The 18,699-nt window shown below is 38.2% G+C and overlaps 3 protein-coding genes across 4 annotated transcripts; all 3 read right to left on the minus strand.

The window, feature by feature from the left end:
- Positions 1-673: 673 nt before the first annotated feature.
- On the minus strand, positions 674-2,246 carry LOC118455845 (uncharacterized). Of its 2 annotated transcripts, none has more exons than XM_087852258.1 (6): positions 2,204-2,246; positions 1,773-2,102; positions 1,300-1,653; positions 1,040-1,171; positions 901-938; positions 674-799 (listed from the first exon to the last, which is right to left on the minus strand). In XM_087852258.1, the coding sequence occupies exons 1-6, from the start codon at positions 2,244-2,246 to the stop codon at positions 674-676; spliced, it is 1,023 nt and encodes a 340-aa protein (XP_087708384.1). The 2 variants fall into 2 exon arrangements, with proteins under 2 accessions (XP_087708384.1, XP_087708379.1); XM_087852253.1 differs by having other exon boundaries at positions 674-808.
- Positions 2,247-9,455: 7,209 nt separating this feature from the next.
- On the minus strand, positions 9,456-11,982 carry LOC148106041 (signal-regulatory protein beta-2-like). The gene is made up of 5 exons (XM_087830180.1): positions 11,940-11,982; positions 11,473-11,793; positions 11,035-11,394; positions 10,701-10,840; positions 9,456-9,602 (listed from the first exon to the last, which is right to left on the minus strand). The coding sequence occupies exons 1-5, from the start codon at positions 11,980-11,982 to the stop codon at positions 9,456-9,458; spliced, it is 1,011 nt and encodes a 336-aa protein (XP_087686306.1).
- A 4,299-nt stretch (positions 11,983-16,281) lies between these two features.
- On the minus strand, positions 16,282-18,151 carry LOC102798822 (uncharacterized). The gene is made up of 6 exons (XM_087830186.1): positions 18,109-18,151; positions 17,660-17,980; positions 17,222-17,581; positions 16,788-16,904; positions 16,480-16,529; positions 16,282-16,398 (listed from the first exon to the last, which is right to left on the minus strand). The coding sequence occupies exons 1-6, from the start codon at positions 18,149-18,151 to the stop codon at positions 16,282-16,284; spliced, it is 1,008 nt and encodes a 335-aa protein (XP_087686312.1).
- Between the last annotated feature and the right edge of the window lie 548 nt (positions 18,152-18,699).

The raw sequence follows: 18,699 nt of genomic DNA on the forward strand, positions 1-18,699 counted from the left end.
GACAATTTTAGACTTTAATTTTTGACTGTGTACATGTGGTTGACTGTCTAATATGCATGACCTTCTACCTTTTCTAAAAAAAACAAAAAACAACAACAAAAAAACAAAAAACACAGAAATTGGAAAATAACATGGTAAATGGTAAATGGCCTGTATTTATATAGCGCTTTACTAGTCCCTATGGTCCCCAAAGCGCTTTACACATTCAGTCATCCACCCATTCACACACACATTCACACACTGGTGATGGCAGCTACATTGTAGCCACAGCCACCCTGGGGCGCACTGACAGAGGCGAGGCTGCCGGACACTGGCGCCACCGGGCCCTCTGACCACCACCAGTAGGCGGTAGGTGAAGTGTCTTGCCCAAGGACACAACGACCGAGACTGTCCAAGCCGGGGCTCGAACCAGCAACCTTCCGATTACAACACGAACTGCCAACTCTTGAGCCACGATCGCCCCATATAACAGATACGGGGCAAACAACAGAACATGATAATATTAAAATATATAATTTTATTATAATATGTTATTTATTATTTCAGTAAATATCATATAACCGTATAGGTCTTTTGTTTCAGAGTTAAAATAAAAGCCACAATGAAGCTTGACATGCATTTCACACAGTTTGTCATAAAAAATAATAATAATAGTAAACCCTAATAACAGTAGTTACTCGACCACAAAAGCACTGACATCAGTGTAGACTGTCCCCCCCTCTGCTGCTTTCTCACTCCTTTGTGGTAATTTGCCGCTTTTCCTCCTGGTGATGTTTGGTGCAGAGTAAATCAATGGGTTCTCAACTGTCTGATGAAATTAAATTAATTTAAATTAAAAAAAACATGCAAGAGCTTAATGTACCATTGACTTTATATTTTTCTTTATTAAATTTACCTTACCTGCTGACTCTGCTGATCACCCCTTCCTGGCATGCCATCTGTTTGAAAGACAGAGAAATTTACTGTGAAAGATGCTTTCTTCATGGTTAATTTGCACCAAAGCTAATAGATATACTAATGTGAGTATAACTTTTATTACCACACCAACAACTGGATGTTTTCTTCTTGATGGTATAAATCAGGAAGGCTATAACAATCAGACTTGTAGCCAAAGCAGCACATAATAGAAATAGAACTGTATTAGCCTTTTGCAAGTCCCACATGTTGAGTCCTGGAAAAATAAAAGCACCCAGTAATAATTATTACTTTTAGTGACATTATAAACTGGAAAAAAAAAAACCTTTTATGCTGATGTTAAACTAGCCTATTCTAAATTATTATAGCATTCTTCAAATTTACCTTTAACGTCCAGTTTTATTCCATTTCCAAAGATTATATGTCCACATGTGGCCACAGCGCAGTAGTACGACCCGGCATCAGAGGAGCTGACGTTCTTGGAGAAGCTGTAGACACATTTCTGTGTGGAGGAAGCCTCTGGACTCCTCTCACATTCATCACTGTTTCCATCAGCATAAATCAAGTTGGGGTGAGAGTTATCAGATCTACTGCTGAACCAAAACACACTGTCATTTCCAGGACATGCACTGTTGTCTGGGTTAGAGAGGACTGAACACTGCAGAGTCACTGGGTTTCCCGGATGGAGGGGACCAGATTGAGGCACCTGAATGATGTCAGTGATAGCCGTCTCTGGCCCTTAGAAAATAATTAAGTAACTGTTAATGTAAATACATAAATCAATAAAGTCATGTTTTACTCATTTTAGTAAGATATTGATTTGTAAACATGGGTAAGAAATAATCAGTTCTGTTTACCTTTAATTTTTAAAAATGTTGCATTTAAAAATTCCATGTCCAGTTGGTCCACTTTTATGCAGTAATAAAGACCAGTGTCACTTAGCCTAGTTTGACTTATTTCCAGAATAAAGGTTCCAGGTTCTTGCTTTGCTGTAATGTGAGGAGTGGTTTTAACACCGTCATAATCAAAGGTAAATGTTCCTCCCAAGAATTCAGGCCAGCTTCCAGAAACAATCCTGATCCAATACAAGGTTGCTTCATATTCAGATGTTGGGCGTTCACATGTCAGGGTCACATTTTCTCCAACACCAATAGTCTTCGTTCCAAAAAACACATAGTCAGTGCATCCTGAAAGTCAAATTAAGCAGAGTAGTTAGATATAGAGTTCTATATTACACATGTTAAATTGGAGAAATATATATATGGAAAAAAGCCGACTCTAAACTTACGACCAGCTCTGAAGCCCAGCAGCATATAAAATACAATCAGCATTTTCTGATGGATTTACTTGTGACTCATTTACATTTAGGCATACTAAGATGATGCTCCTTAATATAATCACATCAAGTGGGAGGGAACAATTTCAGAACAATCTGATTGGCTGTTTGTTATGTTGGTGCTCCGTTCTACTACCACAATGGAAATAATATCAATCATCCTTCCGGCCTAAACAACCGAAACAACACCAAGAGCACAGTGTTGTTTTACAGTGGGTTTCTTTAACACACAGAAAGTAAACAAAAGAGGCGTTACGGTAAACCAAAACACTCTCACAAAAACACCTTTAAATTTCCATAATTGTCTTTATGCTAACTGGTCGTGCTGTTTATGCATCATACAAACATCTTTATCAACTACAATAACATAAATTGGGTGACAATATTCTAAACTTCAAACCATTAACACTGAGTTGTGTAAGGATTCTGGTTAAGCTTAGAATACTCAAGGTTACAGAGAGACTCTAATGGCAATCTAACGATTAGAAACATATCTGCTGATAGGTGATTCCAGCAATTCAGTGATAACAGATAATAAAAAATCTCAAAATATTTAATTACTCCAAAATATAGATTCCATATTTTCCATAATGCATCTCAACCATTGTCATATGCTGGCTGTGTGGAAGCAGGAAGTTGTGCCACTGACTTAAATAGTAGCTGAGGACTCAGCCAGATCAGCAGCAGGTGGTGGCAGTCACATAGGTGCGTGGGCCAAGAGCGAGGGCCTGTAATGAGCTCCACCCAGGCAGAAAGGAGCGAGGGAGAGGGAGAAGAAAGAGAGACCAGAGTGCACTGTGCCATCCACTAATGCAGTTCTATCATTCAAAGAGCCATATGCCATATGTGATCATGATCCAGAAATTGATGCTAAAAATGACAGCCTCAACATGGCATTTAATCTGTTGTTAGACTCAATTGGTTTCTCTCAAAATGTAAAAGAACCCACCCACCACTTTAATCACACTCTAGATCTTGTTTTAACATATGGCATAGAAACTGAACATTTAACAGTGTTTCCTGAAAACCCTCTCCTGTCTGATCATTTCTTGATAACATTTACATTTACAATAATTGATTATGCAGCAGTGGAGAGTGGACTTTATCAAAGTAGATGTCTTTCTGAAAGCGCTGTAACTAAGTTTAAGAATATAATCCAGCCACTGTTGTCATCCTCAATGCCCTGTACCAACACAGAGCAGAGCAGCTATCTGAACGCTACCCCAACAGAGGTCGATTATCTTGTTAATAATTTCACCTCCTCACTACGTACGACTCTGGATACTGTAGCTCCAGTGAAAACTAAGGTCTCTAATCAGAAGTACCTGACCCCGTGGTATAATTCTCAAACACGTACCCTAAAGCAGATGACTCGTAATCTGGAGAGGAAATGGCGTGTCACAAATTTAGAGGATCATCATTTAGCCTGGAGAAATAGTTTGTTGCTTTATAAGAAAGCCCTCCACAAAGCCAGAACAGCTTACTACTCATCACTGATTGAAGAAAATAAGAACAACCCCAGGTTTCTCTTCAGCACTGTAGCCAGGCTGACAAAAAGTCAGAGCTCTTTTGAGCCAACCATCCCTTTAACGTTAACTAGTGATGACTTCATGAACTTCTTCACAAATAAAATTTTTATCATTAGAGAAAAAATTACCAATAATCATCCCACAGATGTAATATTATCTACAGCTACTCTTAGTACCATTGATGTTAAGTTAGACTCTTTTTCTCCAATCGATCTTTCTGAGTTATCTTCAATAATTACTTCCTCCAAACCATCAACGTGTCTTTTAGACCCCATTCCTACAAAACTGCTCAAAGAAGTCCTGCCATTGATTAATTCTTCGATCTTATATATGATCAACCTATCTCTAATAATCGGCTATGTACCACAGGCCTTCAAGGTGGCTGCAGTTAAACCTTTACTCAAAAAGCATCTCTAGACCCAGCAGTCTTAGCTAATTATAGGCCAATCTCCAACCTTCCTTTCATATCAAAAATCCTTGAAAGAGTAGTTGTCAAACAGCTAACAGATCATCTGCAGAGGAATGGTTTATTTGAAGAGTTTCAGTCAGGTTTCAGAGTTCATCACAGCACAGAAACAGCTTTAGTGAAGGTTACAAATGATCTTCTTATGGCCTCTGACAGTGGACTCATCTCTGTGCTTGTCCTTCTTGACCTTAGTGCAGCATTCGATACTGTTGACCATAATATCCTATTAGAGCGATTAGAACATGCTGTAGGTATTACAGGTATTGCACCGCAGTGGTTTGTATCATATCTATCTAATAGACTCCAGTTTGTGCATGTAAATGGAGAGTCCTCTTCACACACTGAGGTTAATTATGGAGTTCCACAGGGTTCAGTGCTAGGACCAATTCTGTTTACATTATACATGCTTCCCCTAGGCAGCATCATTAGAAGACATAGCATACATTTTCACTGCTATGCAGATGACACCCAGCTCTATCTGTCCATGAAGCCAGATAACACACACCAATTAGTTAAACTGCAGGAATGTCTTAAAGACATAAAGACTTGGATGGCCGATAACTTTCTGCTTCTTAACTCAGATAAAACTGAGGTCATTGTACTCGGCGCTGAAAAGCTTAGAAATATGGTATCTAACCAGATTCTTACTCTGGACGGCATTACCTTGGCCTCCAGTAACACTGTGAGGAACCTTGGAGTCATTTTTGATCAGGATATGTCCTTCAACGCACATATTAAACAAATTTGTAAGACTGCGTTCTTCCATTTGCGCAACATCTCTAAAATTAGAAATATCCTGTCTCAGAGTGACGCTGAAAAATTAGTTCATGCATTTATTACTTCCAGGCTGGACTACTGCAATTCATTATTATCAGGATGTCCAAAAAACTCACTGAAAAGCCTTCAGCTAATCCAAAATGCTGCAGCAAGAGTACTGACAGGGACTAGAAAGAGAGAGCAGATTTCTCCTGTTTTGGCTTCCTGTTAAATCCAGAATTGAATTCAAAATCCTGCTCCTCACATACAAGGTCTTAAATAATCAGGCCCCATCTTATCTTAATGACCTTGTGGTACCATATCACCCTATTAGAGCACTTCGCTCCCGCTCTGCAGGCCTACTTGTTGTTCCTAGAGTATTTAAAAGTAGAATGGGAGGGAGAGCCTTCAGTTTTCAGGCCCCTCTTCTGTGGAACCAGCTTCCAGTTTGGATTCGGGAGACAGACACTATCTCTACTTTTCAGATTAGGCTTAAAACTTTCCTTTTTGCTAAAGCATATAGTTAGGGCTGGACCAGGTGACCCTGAATCCTCCCTTAGTTATGCTGCAATAGATGTAGGCTGCCGGGGGATTCCCATGATGCATTGAGTTTTTCCTTTCCAGTCACCTTTCTCGCTCTCTATGTATTAATAGACCTCTCTGTGTTGAATCATATCTGTTATTAACCTCTGTCTCTCTTCCACAGCATGTCTTTTATCCTGTCTTCCTTCTCTCACCCCAACCGGTCACAACAGATGGCCGCCCCTCCCTGAGCCTGGTTCTGCCGGAGGTTTCTTCCTGTTAAAAGGGAGTTTTTCCTTCCCACTGTCGCCAAAGTGCTGCTCATAGGGGGTCATATGATTGTTGGGTTTTTCTCTGTATCTATGAAGCGCCTTGAGGCGACTTTTGTTGTGATTTGGCGCTATATAAATAAAATTGAATTGAATTGAATTGAATTGAAATGCTGCCATCTTCTCTGGGAGAAAGCTCAATTAAAATGGACTGAGACAAAGTGGAGAACTGTTCGGTGGTCAGTGTTTTGGGAAAACATGAACCCAAAATCCTCTGGACTACAGAGGTGCAGGACCATCCAGCTTGTTTAAAAGACTGCATGATGTTACAAAGAAGCATTAGTGCCTATGGAATCAGCACCCTGCACATCTGTTAAGTCACCATTACTGCTGAAAGGTATATATTGCTTTATATACCTTTATCTATATCTATACATATACATATATATGTAGATAGATAGATAGATAGATAGCTCTTCTCTGAGCCCTTGGTATTTCTCCAGCTTCTCGTGTTCCTTCTTTCTGATGTTGCTGTCATCCGGGACCACTACATCGTTTACTACGGCCGTCTTCTTCTGTTTGTCCACCACCATTTTGTCCGTCTGTATCTGGAAGTGCCACAGGATCTTAGCTTGGTCATTCTCCACCACCCAAACTGGGAGACTAGGGGGTGTCTCCCATTTTGGGATGGGAGACTAGGGGGCGTCTCCCATTTTGAGAGACGCCCCCTAGCACTGTGCTGCATTAACATCATCTAGCAGACCTTCTGAGGGTACTTCACGTAATATAAAGGTCTCAAGCTTGGCCATGATCCTATCTTTCAGGTCACTTTAGTTTGGTTCCTCTCGCACTCAACGATCGCACTTGGGGGCTTTGTACATCTCGGGTGGGGGTGATGACATCTCCCCCCTGACCTGGCGTCCTGGCTCCCCCTTGCCGTAGCATTTATGTTGTACCTCGTCAATCTCTAGCTGTGAGAGCAGTCCCTTCTTTCGAATGTTGGAACACTGAGCTACTAGTTGTTTCGCCGTCATTGTGGATGTTGGGTACCGAAGAATCCAAAGGTCCCTCATCCTATTCCGCCAGGGTTACTTGCGTAGTAGCATTCCAACAACGCCTTGTTTTCGTCTCTTGCCCACCGATGCCTTCTTGTTCCAGTAGCCCATTTCTCGTCAGGGTGCCCTGGTTCCTCAACACCTGACGCGGACCTTGTTGATCCGGGCGACGTCCGAGCCGGCATACCTTCATATTTATCTGTCTCGCTCATGTCTGCGGTAGGCCCGCTTAGCATAGAGGGTCTAGCCTTAGGACCCTTACTGGATACAGTAAGGGTCCTAAGGCTAGGCAGGAATCAAACTTGCGATCCTCTGCTCCAAAGGCGTGTAGTCTAACCACTACGCTATCCAGCAAGTTTGTGTGCCTGGGGCATTGCAGCACCTTTACTGCTGGTGTGCACGAGATCATTGTCCTGTAGGCTGTCTCACTTTTGTTCACACTTCAGCTGTCTTACAGATGGCTTCAAACTTTACACTATAATACTTTGATATTAAGAGGATTTCATGGTTGATTAAATGATGGAAAGGTGACGAAGCCTGTGACTGCAAAAACAGCCTAATTCATTCATTTCACCATCATGCTTGAAAGTTTGGTATGAGGTGCTTTCAAACAAACCATACTTGATTAGTGTTTTAATAATTGACCTATCACAAACATTAATATCGAGACCGATGTCTGCTGAGTGTGAGATATGGCTCTTTTTTTTGGTGGGGGTGGGGCACAACTATGCATAAAGATTTGAACTTAGGTCATAGAGTGTATATAAAACAATCAATGTAGCTTCTGATCCAGAAAATTAAAGCTAATGAACGAGTACCTTAGACCCAAAATATTTCCTTTGACAATCTGGGGGTGACTCAACATTTTTATGTTGAGTTGATGACTAGATTTACCTGTTTCAAGCCTTATTGTGTCAATGTTCTGGGCCATTTGAACCAGCCTTTTGAGTTTATGGCGCTTTTATGTGTTTTGTAATATCCACTGTAAAACAAAACTGTGCTCTTGGTGTTGTTTAGGTTGTTTTTCTATTTTTTGAGTACTGAGTTCTCTCTATTGTTTAGTTATATTTCCGTTTCCCTGGTGTCTTGTCGAGACGTCTCGTCTCCCCTTCCTGTGTGTCATTCCATGTCTCCCCTGTCGGTCATGTTTATTCCATAATTCCCCAGCCCATCATGTCTCTCTCTCTGGTGCTCTCTTGTCCTCTCTCTCTCGTGATCGCTTGCTCCCTCTCCCATCTGCATTTCCTCCTGTGTCAAGCTCATGTGTCACTCTACGACTCTGTGTTTCCTGTTTTATTTTAATAGTTTCGTGGTCCATGTTCAGTATGTTCAGTTCCCCTGTGGCATCACATCCATTTGTATCAGTTTTGTTCCCCATGTGTTTCCACTTCCTTCACTGTCCTTCTATGGATTTAAGTCTTCTGTTTTCCTTGGTTCGTTCGCAGGTCGTCTGTTCGTCTCCCCCATGTTCTCGGTCCGTAGTTTTTCCATGTTCCCTGCGCTTTGCTGTTAGTTTAGTTTTTCCCAGTTTAGAGTCAGCCTTTGGTTTTGGTCTCTCCTATTTTGTATCTTTGTGTTAATTCTTTAATCAAATCACAAAGAACAGAAAACCCAAGCTTGGTGGAGAGCCTGCATGATCGCGGGGCAGACGGTCAGCAGAGTCTCCCTGAGCCTAGCATGGCTCTCAGTTAAATACTTTCTCCAGGAACAAAAGGCAGTACACAGCTGTTTCACACCTTAAGGTTCACACTCCCTTGCTACCTCCCAGAGTCCTCGAAGAGACAAAAGTTTCTTCCTGTGGAATGTCTGCTTCCCCCAACTTCCTTACTAGACCCCCACCATTTGTCTTAATGTATGAGAGTGAACATGCTAAAATCCAGTGGCACCAAGGCATTATACAATAAAATAATGTGATTAATACATAAGTAAAAGAAATTCCTATACACTTCTGATCCCTATTACAGTCAAAAATAACAAAAAGGAAATTGTGCTTTAGGGTCTGGTTACTTTGTAATTGACATGTTATAATCATATGGGTTTCCAGTATCCTTTGGTTTTTCTGCCAGCTCCACCACTCACTTATCATGTCTGGTTACATCAACATGGTAAAACCTAAGACACTTCATCAATTCACAACAAGACTTCACAAAACAATTGCTGATCTTACGCTATGTTTTCCATCTTTTAAATACAGTCTATGTCTGAGCTTAGCTTAACACGAGCAGAATTTTTTTTAAAACGTGTTTACCCAAGTGTGTTTTAGTACCAACTCCACCAGTACCTTTTATATATGTCTAAGATAGTCACTAATAAAGTCAAATAAATCGGTGCAATTTTGGTACAATACACTAGTACAATGACAGATTTTTATTGCAGAAAGGAGAACAAACAGTTAATACAGTTAAAAATCAAGGATGTAATACAACACAAGTATGTCGCTATGAGAGCCCTGAAACATTGCCAGTGATGGTGTCTGTTGACTGTAAATATTAATTAAGACACACAAAAACAAAGAAAAGACCAAAGTGTCCAATATACAGCATGTTTAACAAGGAAAAAATCAGGATCAATTTAAATTTGAGGAGATGCTTAAAATTATCCTTGACGTCAGCATTTAACTTGAGAGTAGACACTGTCTTCAGCACACTCTCTCTTCTTTCTTCCTCTCGTTTTTCTTTCAGAGAAATTCAGCGCAGCGTAGTTTAGTTCTTCATCAACGACGGTCTGGGTAGTAATTAAAAAAATGTTATCTATGTAGCTATACAGATATATTCTGACATATTTTAAGTGAATAATGATGAATTTTCATCACTTACTGGTTGGCGTGAGGCGGCAGTTTGTGCATCTGATATATTTTCTTTTCCTAAGAACAAGATAAATAATAAAGACAAATACGAAATATTTTCAGAACTTAATATTTATTGACTAATGGAGGCTACAAAAAATCATTATTGCAAGAATTATTTATGTCATGGTTGGCTGTGTGGGTGGATCCAACATGCAGGACTCAGGAAAATGCAGCTTTATTGCTGGAACAAAACTTTAACATAAAATAAAACTCACAAAAGCAAACAAAACTCTAAACTGAGGTGCAGGAGGACTGGAAATCATGAACACACAGCAAGTTGAGGGTTCGACGCGACAGGGAGCACAGGAAAACACAGGGCTTAAATACACAGGGGAGTAATTAGGAAATGGACAACAGAAGGGAGAAATCAGGCTAACGAGACAGGAGAAAGGTAAAACTGAACACATTGACATGAGACATGAACTTTCAGAATAAAACAGGAAACTAACAGACACAGAGAAGCATGGACAGACAGAGGGAACACAGGCAGGCATGCAACAAACACACTGACACATAGCAAACCAAAACAAAAGACAAGGCAGAATAAACAAGAATATAGAAGAATATAAAGAAACACAAAACACCGAGTCCTCAGACTCAGGACCATGACAATTTATGATGTGTACAATGGTTACAGTAGTTCTTGTAATATGATTATCTATATATAATAAATACATATTTAGTATTTCCATCATTTAAGCCCATATGGAAAAGATCTTATAACGTTTGTATCTGTCTTGTGTGAAACTTGTATGAAAAGCATACAAGAGTGAAAACAGATATAAGATCCCTTGAAAAATTATATAAATGAAACTTGTATGTTTTGGATACTAAAACAATATATGAAAGTAATGAGAAAGTGGCCACTTTCATGAGTAAATCATATAAACCTGATATGATTCACTATATGAAGTAGGCCACATCTTATGCAAGTCTTTTATAAGTTTTTACTATTTCTTTTCCATATGGGAGTGTAACTGAAATACACTTAGCCTTTCAAATATTTGTAGTTTCTTACATTTCTTACCTTTAAATTGTTTACCTGCTGTTCGGTTGCACATGAGAAAAACATTTCCAATGACAGAAATGCCCAAACAAACAATTAATACTCCCAGGTGAATAAATGCTGATTTTGTGAATGACTCTGCAAAAAACAAAGAAAATGAATTCTTAAAAAAAACCAAAAAAAATATTATCATTGCCGATATTATTGGTTCTATAACTAAAGAATTGGACAGTAATGTCACGTAATAACACATAAAATTACTAATAATTCTGACTGGCTGTTTAAAACTGAAACTCACATTTTTCCAATTAATTTATAAATCATAAACTTACCTTGAATAACCAGCGTAGTTCCACTTCCAAATAATATCTCCCCACATGTGGCCACAGCACAGTAGTAAGTCCCAGCATCAGAGGAGCTGACGTTCTTAGAGAAGTGATAAACACATGTCTTCTGATGGTCAGATCTTTCATCACATTCATTACTTCTGTTTCTGTCAGTGTAGATGATGTTTGGTTGAGATTTATCTGATCCATCTCTGAACCAGAGAACATTGAGATCTCCTGGACACGTCTTGATGTCAGAGTCAGAGAAGACTGAACACTGGAGCGTCATTGTGTCTCCTGGACGGACTGGATTTGATTCTATCAGCAACTGACTGACTGCAAAGTTTGATGTCCTCTGAGTGTTTCCTGTGTAATGCAAATCACATTCTTCAAAACATGCTTGGACAAATTTTCAAAGTTTGTAAAGGTAGGTTGGCTTCTTACCTTTTACTAACAAATACGTCCCACTCCATGTAGTTCCAATCCATTCTGTGTTTGTACAATGATAGTGACCCTCATCCTCTTGAACTGTCTCCAAAATGATCAGGCTGCTAAAATTTGCATCATTATTTATCCGAAATCTTGAGCTCGAAAATCCAGGACTAAAATCAGCTTTAGACTGAATCAGAGTAACTATTAATTTAAGAGTATCCCCGACGCTCTGCTTGTACCATTTGACTCCTCTAATGCTGAGCTCTTTGGGAATAGCACATGTCAAGGTTGCTGGTTCACCAAGCTGAACAGTTTCAACTGGAACCAGAGAATCTGAAATAAGAGAAAACAGAAAAAATAAACTTTGTTTGCTGTGGTAACTTTCCATTGTAAAGCTGGTTTAGTCTGTGCAAATGTATTTGACATATAAATTCTTAACTGAGAACATTTTTAGACAATTTTTTTAAAAAGGCACTTACATCCTTTGTGAAGACAAAATAATGTAATCCATAGGACAAGCATTTTGACAGTGTTTCTTGTTGGGGACCTTACTGGTATTTTAGTGAGTGAAGGCGGTGAGATGTATTCAGATGACTAAATGTATCTGATTGGCTGAGAGAATAGATTCAAACGTACACTTAAAGTACCTCCTCCTGCGCTTTGTAACACCACCTCTCTTTCATGTTCTATTGCAATTTTCCAGATTATTCAGTTTTTACTTTTGACTACTTTTGAACGCTGTTTATTTGATGTTTATTCTTGTTCTTGGATCTGATGTAAAAAAATACCTCAAACACTTCACACTCTGCATTTCAGAGGAAATGTGCAGGTTGGGTATTTTATAGTTCAGAGGTCATGACACCCCGAAGTGCTGAAGAGCAGGGTGAACCAATGTTTCTTGGGCTAAGGAGATGGTTTAAGCTCCTATAAAAAATAATAACCAATTGGTCATTTTTGTAGCGAATTTAATTAGCATTAATGAGATATGTCAAGAGAAGTCTCACTCGATAACCCCACGGTGGAGCTAGAGGTAAATCCAGAATGATGCTGAGCATAAGCTACAGGATTTTAGCCTTTTTTAAATTAGAATATGCATGTTTTCTTTGCATCAGCTGGCTTGACAAAACCTATGAACCCAATAATGGGTATTATAATGAGATAATATCAACTCTTTATTGGTCAAGACAGCCTTTTTTCCTGACCTATTAAAAACATCCCATCTATTTCATGAACTGAGACCAATGCAGACCAATGAAAGATTAGTTTAAAAATATATTTCAACTCATGGAGAGAAAGAGAAATATTAAAATAGTAATTATATATCAGTAAATCTCAATTTTTCACTCAGTTTATTGTCAATACCTGCTGTTCATTTTTAGGTGAGTAATTGGTCAGTAAGACAAGGAAGTGTCTTACTGAATCCCAGATGAATACCGGATCTCCGAAACACCTCTGCTCCTTATGATGGAGAAAGGTTCTAGGATTGAGTTCTGATTTGCTCTGGGAGCTCTTTTCTGCTCTCTATATCTGTGATCTAACCGTTTTAGTCATTGCCCAAAATTTGTGCCAATAAATAAAGGCCAAGATTTTAGATAAGCCAGAATCCACAGTTTTACTTTCACGGCCAACTCTCTAATTACCAAAAACTACTAACACAGGGTCACTGCAGGATCATCTCATCACTGCAGATGCTTCCCGTACTACTCCCCTACTGCTGAACTCTTTATTAGGTAAACTGTGACATCATAATGATATTATGAGTGATGCTGTTAATTGCATAAACTACAACATCACACAAACAGGAACACAATAACAGGCAAACACAATCTTATTCAATTCAATTGTATTTATATGGTGCCAAATTACAACAACAGTTGCCTAAAGGCGCTTCATACAGAGAAACCCCAACTATAATAAGACCCCCTTTGAGTAAACCCTTCTGTGACAGTGGGAAGAAAAAACTTCCTTTTAATAGAAAGAAACCTGCAAATCTAGTCTCAAAGAGGAGCAGCCATCTGCCGTAACCAGTTAAGGGTGATGTGAAGGAGATAAGACAAAGAGCACGTTTTACCAAGCTGGTTTTCACAGGAAACAGCGATCATGGTGTGAGTCTGTGGACTCCGTGTTTATGTTTTATGTCTATTAATATTCAGTGGTTTTGTTAGTTTTGGGTTACTTGTTATCCCAGTGTTTAACTGTTCTCTGTGCCTTTCTTGTGATGTGTTTAGTTTTTTTGGTTCTATGTTCATATTTTCTGATTTGCTTACTCCCAGTCTCGAATAATTAGGTTCAGCTTTATCTCCCTCCCGTGGGCCATTTCCTCCTCGTATGTGTATATTTAGTCTATTTAATGTTTAATGTATTAATGTATATTTAGTGTGTGTTTACCTCTGTTCTGTGTCAGAGCGTCTGTTTGTTGTGCCCTGTGTTACCTCTGCCCTCAGTCTCCTCGCGTTTCAGGTTTGGTTTCTTGTTTCTTAGTTTTCCCAGTTTAGGTTTTCCTTGTTGTTCATGCCATCCCCCCTTCTGTTTGTATCCCCACACTTATAAATAAACTCACTCACAGTAACCAGTGCCTGCTCTTGGGTCCATTTCTCTTTCTTTGCCTCTTCAAATCGGGACCAAATTTCAGATAAGAAAGGCCATAGAATCAAACACATATGATATGGAAACAGTCTAATGCAAAATTATTTTATATTATCTTCACATGACATGTTTTCTGCTTATACCTATTTTTTGACAACATATTTAAAGAGCACTTACATCCTTGATGAAGAAAATCATTAAGACTGCTTGTTGTTGGTGATCTCGCTTGTATTTTAGTGATTAAAAGAGGTGAAATTATTGTATTACCTAAGACAGTAAAATGCATGTGATTGGCTAACACAGAATAGATGCTTAAGGTTGTGGATACAAGCACCTGAAATGAGCTTCCTCTAAAGGGTAGAGCCATGAGGAGCCAGTTGAGGTGGTTCAGGCATTTGATTAGGATGCTTCCTGGGAGAGGTATTTCAGGCATCAGGGCACACCTGTGCCTCTCCCCTTGACCAGTCTCTTCCAAGATGAGGTGGTTGGGGAGAAGATTGGGTTATATAAGATAAGGAGCAGAAGATGGATGGGGGGATGATAGATTCAAAATTCTTCTTCCTGGGCTTTGTAAAACCTTTCACTTCAATTTCATCTTCTCTTGCAATTGTCCAAATTATGAACTACAATTTTATCCGTCTCTAAGTGATTGTTATTTTTGCCCTCAAACCTTAAGCAAGCAGACAGCTAACACCACAGTCACACTCTGCATTTTAGAGAACATTTGCAGGACTTTTTTGATACAATTTTTATGCTTTAAACACACCTTACATTTTCACTTTTTAATGTAATAGGTGTTCCACACTCAGCCCCATCGAAAAGTTTAGTCTCCATATGTGCTTAATTATATGTACATTAGAGGCCATGTACATTGTAAACATAAATATAGCGCATAATAACAACTTGTACAAATTAATATCCAAATTAATGAGCTAAACATACGTACCGGAACCAGTTAAGCATTGCTCTACTCAAATGGTTGAAGAATTACAGTAATTTGATCAGGAAATTGCACGCTACACATGTCTTCTTTGTCCAGGAATGTAATTATTGTGCCCTTGATTTGTGGTCGTGATCACTACTTTTAAGACAGTTTGATGTTCATTTTGTAAATTATTTAGGTTGTGGTTGCTACATGCATGCAGTGTCTTCTCAGTCAGATTTAACCATCATTTGTTACACTCAGTTAAAAAAACCAAACAAAGAAGCCAAAAAAAAAAAAAAAACAAGTAAAGAAGACAGACAAAAACTGAACTGGAGGCTTTGCCCTACAAACCAATGGTTCCATTTCATCACTGCAGTGGATGTTCATGACTCCATGTATCTGCTAAACCTGTCCACTTATACTGAGTACTGAAATGATTGTTTTTGTTCTTTGTGATGGATGCATGCAACCACACAACTGAGATACTTAGGTAATATTCATTTGGTCTTTTGTCTTATTGTTATTTTATTTTTTTATTTTTTTTTATTCTTGTTATTTTATATAGGTATATGTTATATTGATTATATTTCTGCTCTTTCTGAGTTACCTGACCTCCGCTCCAGTCCTTCCTGGTTTGGCTGAAAGAGGAGGCTGAGGGTGCAGCTGGTTTAAATGCAGAAGCCAATAAAGTGGACTGGACCATCTATTGTGATCATGCAGGGGGAATGGGGTTCTTCTTGAATGATGGTTAGCTGTTATCTCTTTAGTTTTCACCTTTGGTGTATATAATGGTTTATTCATTTGCTATATAACTGGAGCTGTTTCTCATTTGGGGGGTCAGTTTGTTGGGTTATGTTTTTGTTAAGTGACTTTTGAGTAGCTTTCTGTTAAGTTAACCTCTTTTATGGGCCCACTTGGTTCTTAAAAACTTTATTTTTGTTCTTGTCCTTTTTGGGGGTATAATAAAACCCTTTTTTTTGTAAGATGACATTTGTGCCTGTGTGTTCCTGGCTGCTTGGATCATGACATTCTTTTAGGGTTCTTTTTTGCCTGCATTGTCTTGCTTTAAAAATAAAATACACTTTTGAGGCAAATGTATATTTATTTATTCCAGAAACCATGACTACAAAACAGTTCACACAATTAAAACTCAAGAATGCCAGAAATGCAGTCCAGGTTTTGGCAGTCCAAGTATTTTCAGCAAGATTGAAAATTAACTTTCAACCTTTAAATATTAATAAAAAAACAAACAAAAACAAGATGTCAGGATCAATTTTAATTTCTGGAGATGCTAAACATTGTTATTAACATCAGCATTTAACATGAGAGTAGACACTGTCTTCAGCACACTCTCGCTTCCTTCTTCCTCTTGTTTTTCTTTCAGAGAAATTCAGCGCAGCGTAGTTTAGTTCTTCATTAACGACAGTCTGTGTGGTAACATAAAACATGTTATCTATGAACATTTTCTGACATATTTGAAGTGAATAACACTAATTTTCATCACTTACTGGTTGGCATGAGGTGTCAGTTTGTGCAGATGCTAGAGCACTTTCTTTTCCTAAGGATAAACAAAATAATAAATATATATATATATTAGTGAAATTAACTTACTATTGCATGTCCCTGAGAACCTTTTGTCTTTGATAAAAATCTAACTTAAAGAAATAAGTTATTTGCAGAACTTAAGCACTGCTCGGGCCTTTTACAGTATATTTTACATGATTCTGTATATAAAATGGATCAGTCTTTTCATCTTTTAAATATAAAATGCACAAGTTTCATCTTTTAAATATTTTCAGTTTCTCGTAACACTTACTTTGAAGTTGTTTACATACTCTTCGGTTGCAGATGAGGAACACGTTTCCAATGACAGAAATTGCCAAAAATACTGTTAATATTGTCAGCTGAATAAATGCTGACTGTGTGGGGAACACTACAAAAAACAAACAGAAAAATAATTTTCAGCCAATTTTCAGAACACAAAGGGGACAAATAAACACTATTAACAGAGAATATAAACAAAACATACAAAGAATAAACTAATAATGAAAAATTTAAAATATATACAATAAACAAATCTCCTAAGTGTCAAAAATTAACAAAACATTATCAATTATTTACACATTACATTATCAACATATTTGGCATATAACTTCCAATACTCAACAGCAATGTCACCCAATAATGACATTGCTGTGAACGTTCACTAAAAATTGGTAATAGTTAATTAGGATTGATTGATAGAGCTACCTTGAATATCTAGTTTAGCTCCACTTCCAAATAATATCTCCCCACATGTGGCCACAGCACAGTAGTAAGTCCCAGCATCAGAGGAGCTGACGTTCTTAGAGAAGCGATAAACACATGTCTTCTGATTGTCAGATCTTTTCTCACATTCATTACTTCTGTCTCTGTCAGTGTAGATGATGTTTGGTTGAGATTTATCTGATCCATCTCTGAACCAGAGAACATTAAGACCTCCTGGACACGTCTTGTTGTCAGAGTCAGAGAAGACTGAACACTGGAGCGTCATTGTGTCTCCTGGACGGACTGGATTTGATTCTATCAGCAACTGACTGACTGTATAGTTTGATGTCCTCTGAGTGTTTCCTGTGCAATTACAAAGACATTCTTCAAAACATGCTTGGACAAATTTTCAAAGTTTGTAAAGGTAGGTTGGCTTCTCACCTTTTACTAACAAATACGTCCCACTCCACGTAGTTCCAATCCATTCTGTGTTTGCACAGTGATAGAGTCCCTCATCCTCTTGAACTGTCTTTAAAATGGTCAAGCTGGTAAAATTCTTACCATCGTATACTCCAAATCTTGAGCTCGAAAATCCAGGACCGTAAACAGCTTTAGATTTATACAGTGTAACTATTAATTTAAGAGTATCCCCGACACTCTGCTTGTACCAGTTGACTCCTCTAATGCTGAGCTCTTTGGGAATAGCACATGTTAAGGTTGCTGGTTCACCAAGCTGAACAGTTTTAACTGGAACCAGAGAATCTGAAATAAGGAAAAGAGATGGAAAAGTAAAACTTTTCTTTACATGGTAACTGTCAATCGCAAATCTATTGGTGTGTAAATTGTTAACAGATAAATTTTTAGATAAAATTTAAAAAAAAAACACTTACATCCTTCATGAAGACAAAAGAATGTAACCCAGAAGACGATCATCCTGACACTGCTTCTTGTCGTGGACCTTACTGGTATTTCTGTGAGTGAAGGAGGTGAGATGATTGATTCAGGTCAGATGGAAAATTGTTTCTGATTGGTTAAGCCAGAACACATTCAGATGTACACTTCCTGTCACATTTAACTCCTCCGGTGCTTTGTAAAATGTATTACCTCTCTTTCATCTTCTATTGCAATTGATTGTTCAATTTTTACTTTTCACTCAATTTATGTCAATAAAAAAGATTTTATATTGGCTCTTATGTTACTAATACTTCAAATACATCATAATTTGCATTTCAGAGTCAGAACTCTACATTTTGTCTCCTGTAGAGCTCAAAAGCATCTTGAACCAATGCCCCTTACCCAAAGAAGATCAGAATGAATTAATATGGGTATTTTTATGTAGCAAATTTAATCAGCATTAATAAGATATGTTAATAGAAATCACACATGTCAACTCCATCGTGGAGCCAGAGGTAAATCCAGAATGATGGCGAACTACAAAATTTTAGCCACGATTTGCTTTCTAATTAGAAATAGACATTCTT

The sequence above is a fragment of the Neolamprologus brichardi genome, chromosome 2 (genome assembly GCF_056152115.1).
Source record: "Neolamprologus brichardi isolate AB-2024 chromosome 2, ASM5615211v1, whole genome shotgun sequence".
NCBI classification, from domain to species: Eukaryota; Metazoa; Chordata; class Actinopteri; order Cichliformes; family Cichlidae; genus Neolamprologus; species Neolamprologus brichardi.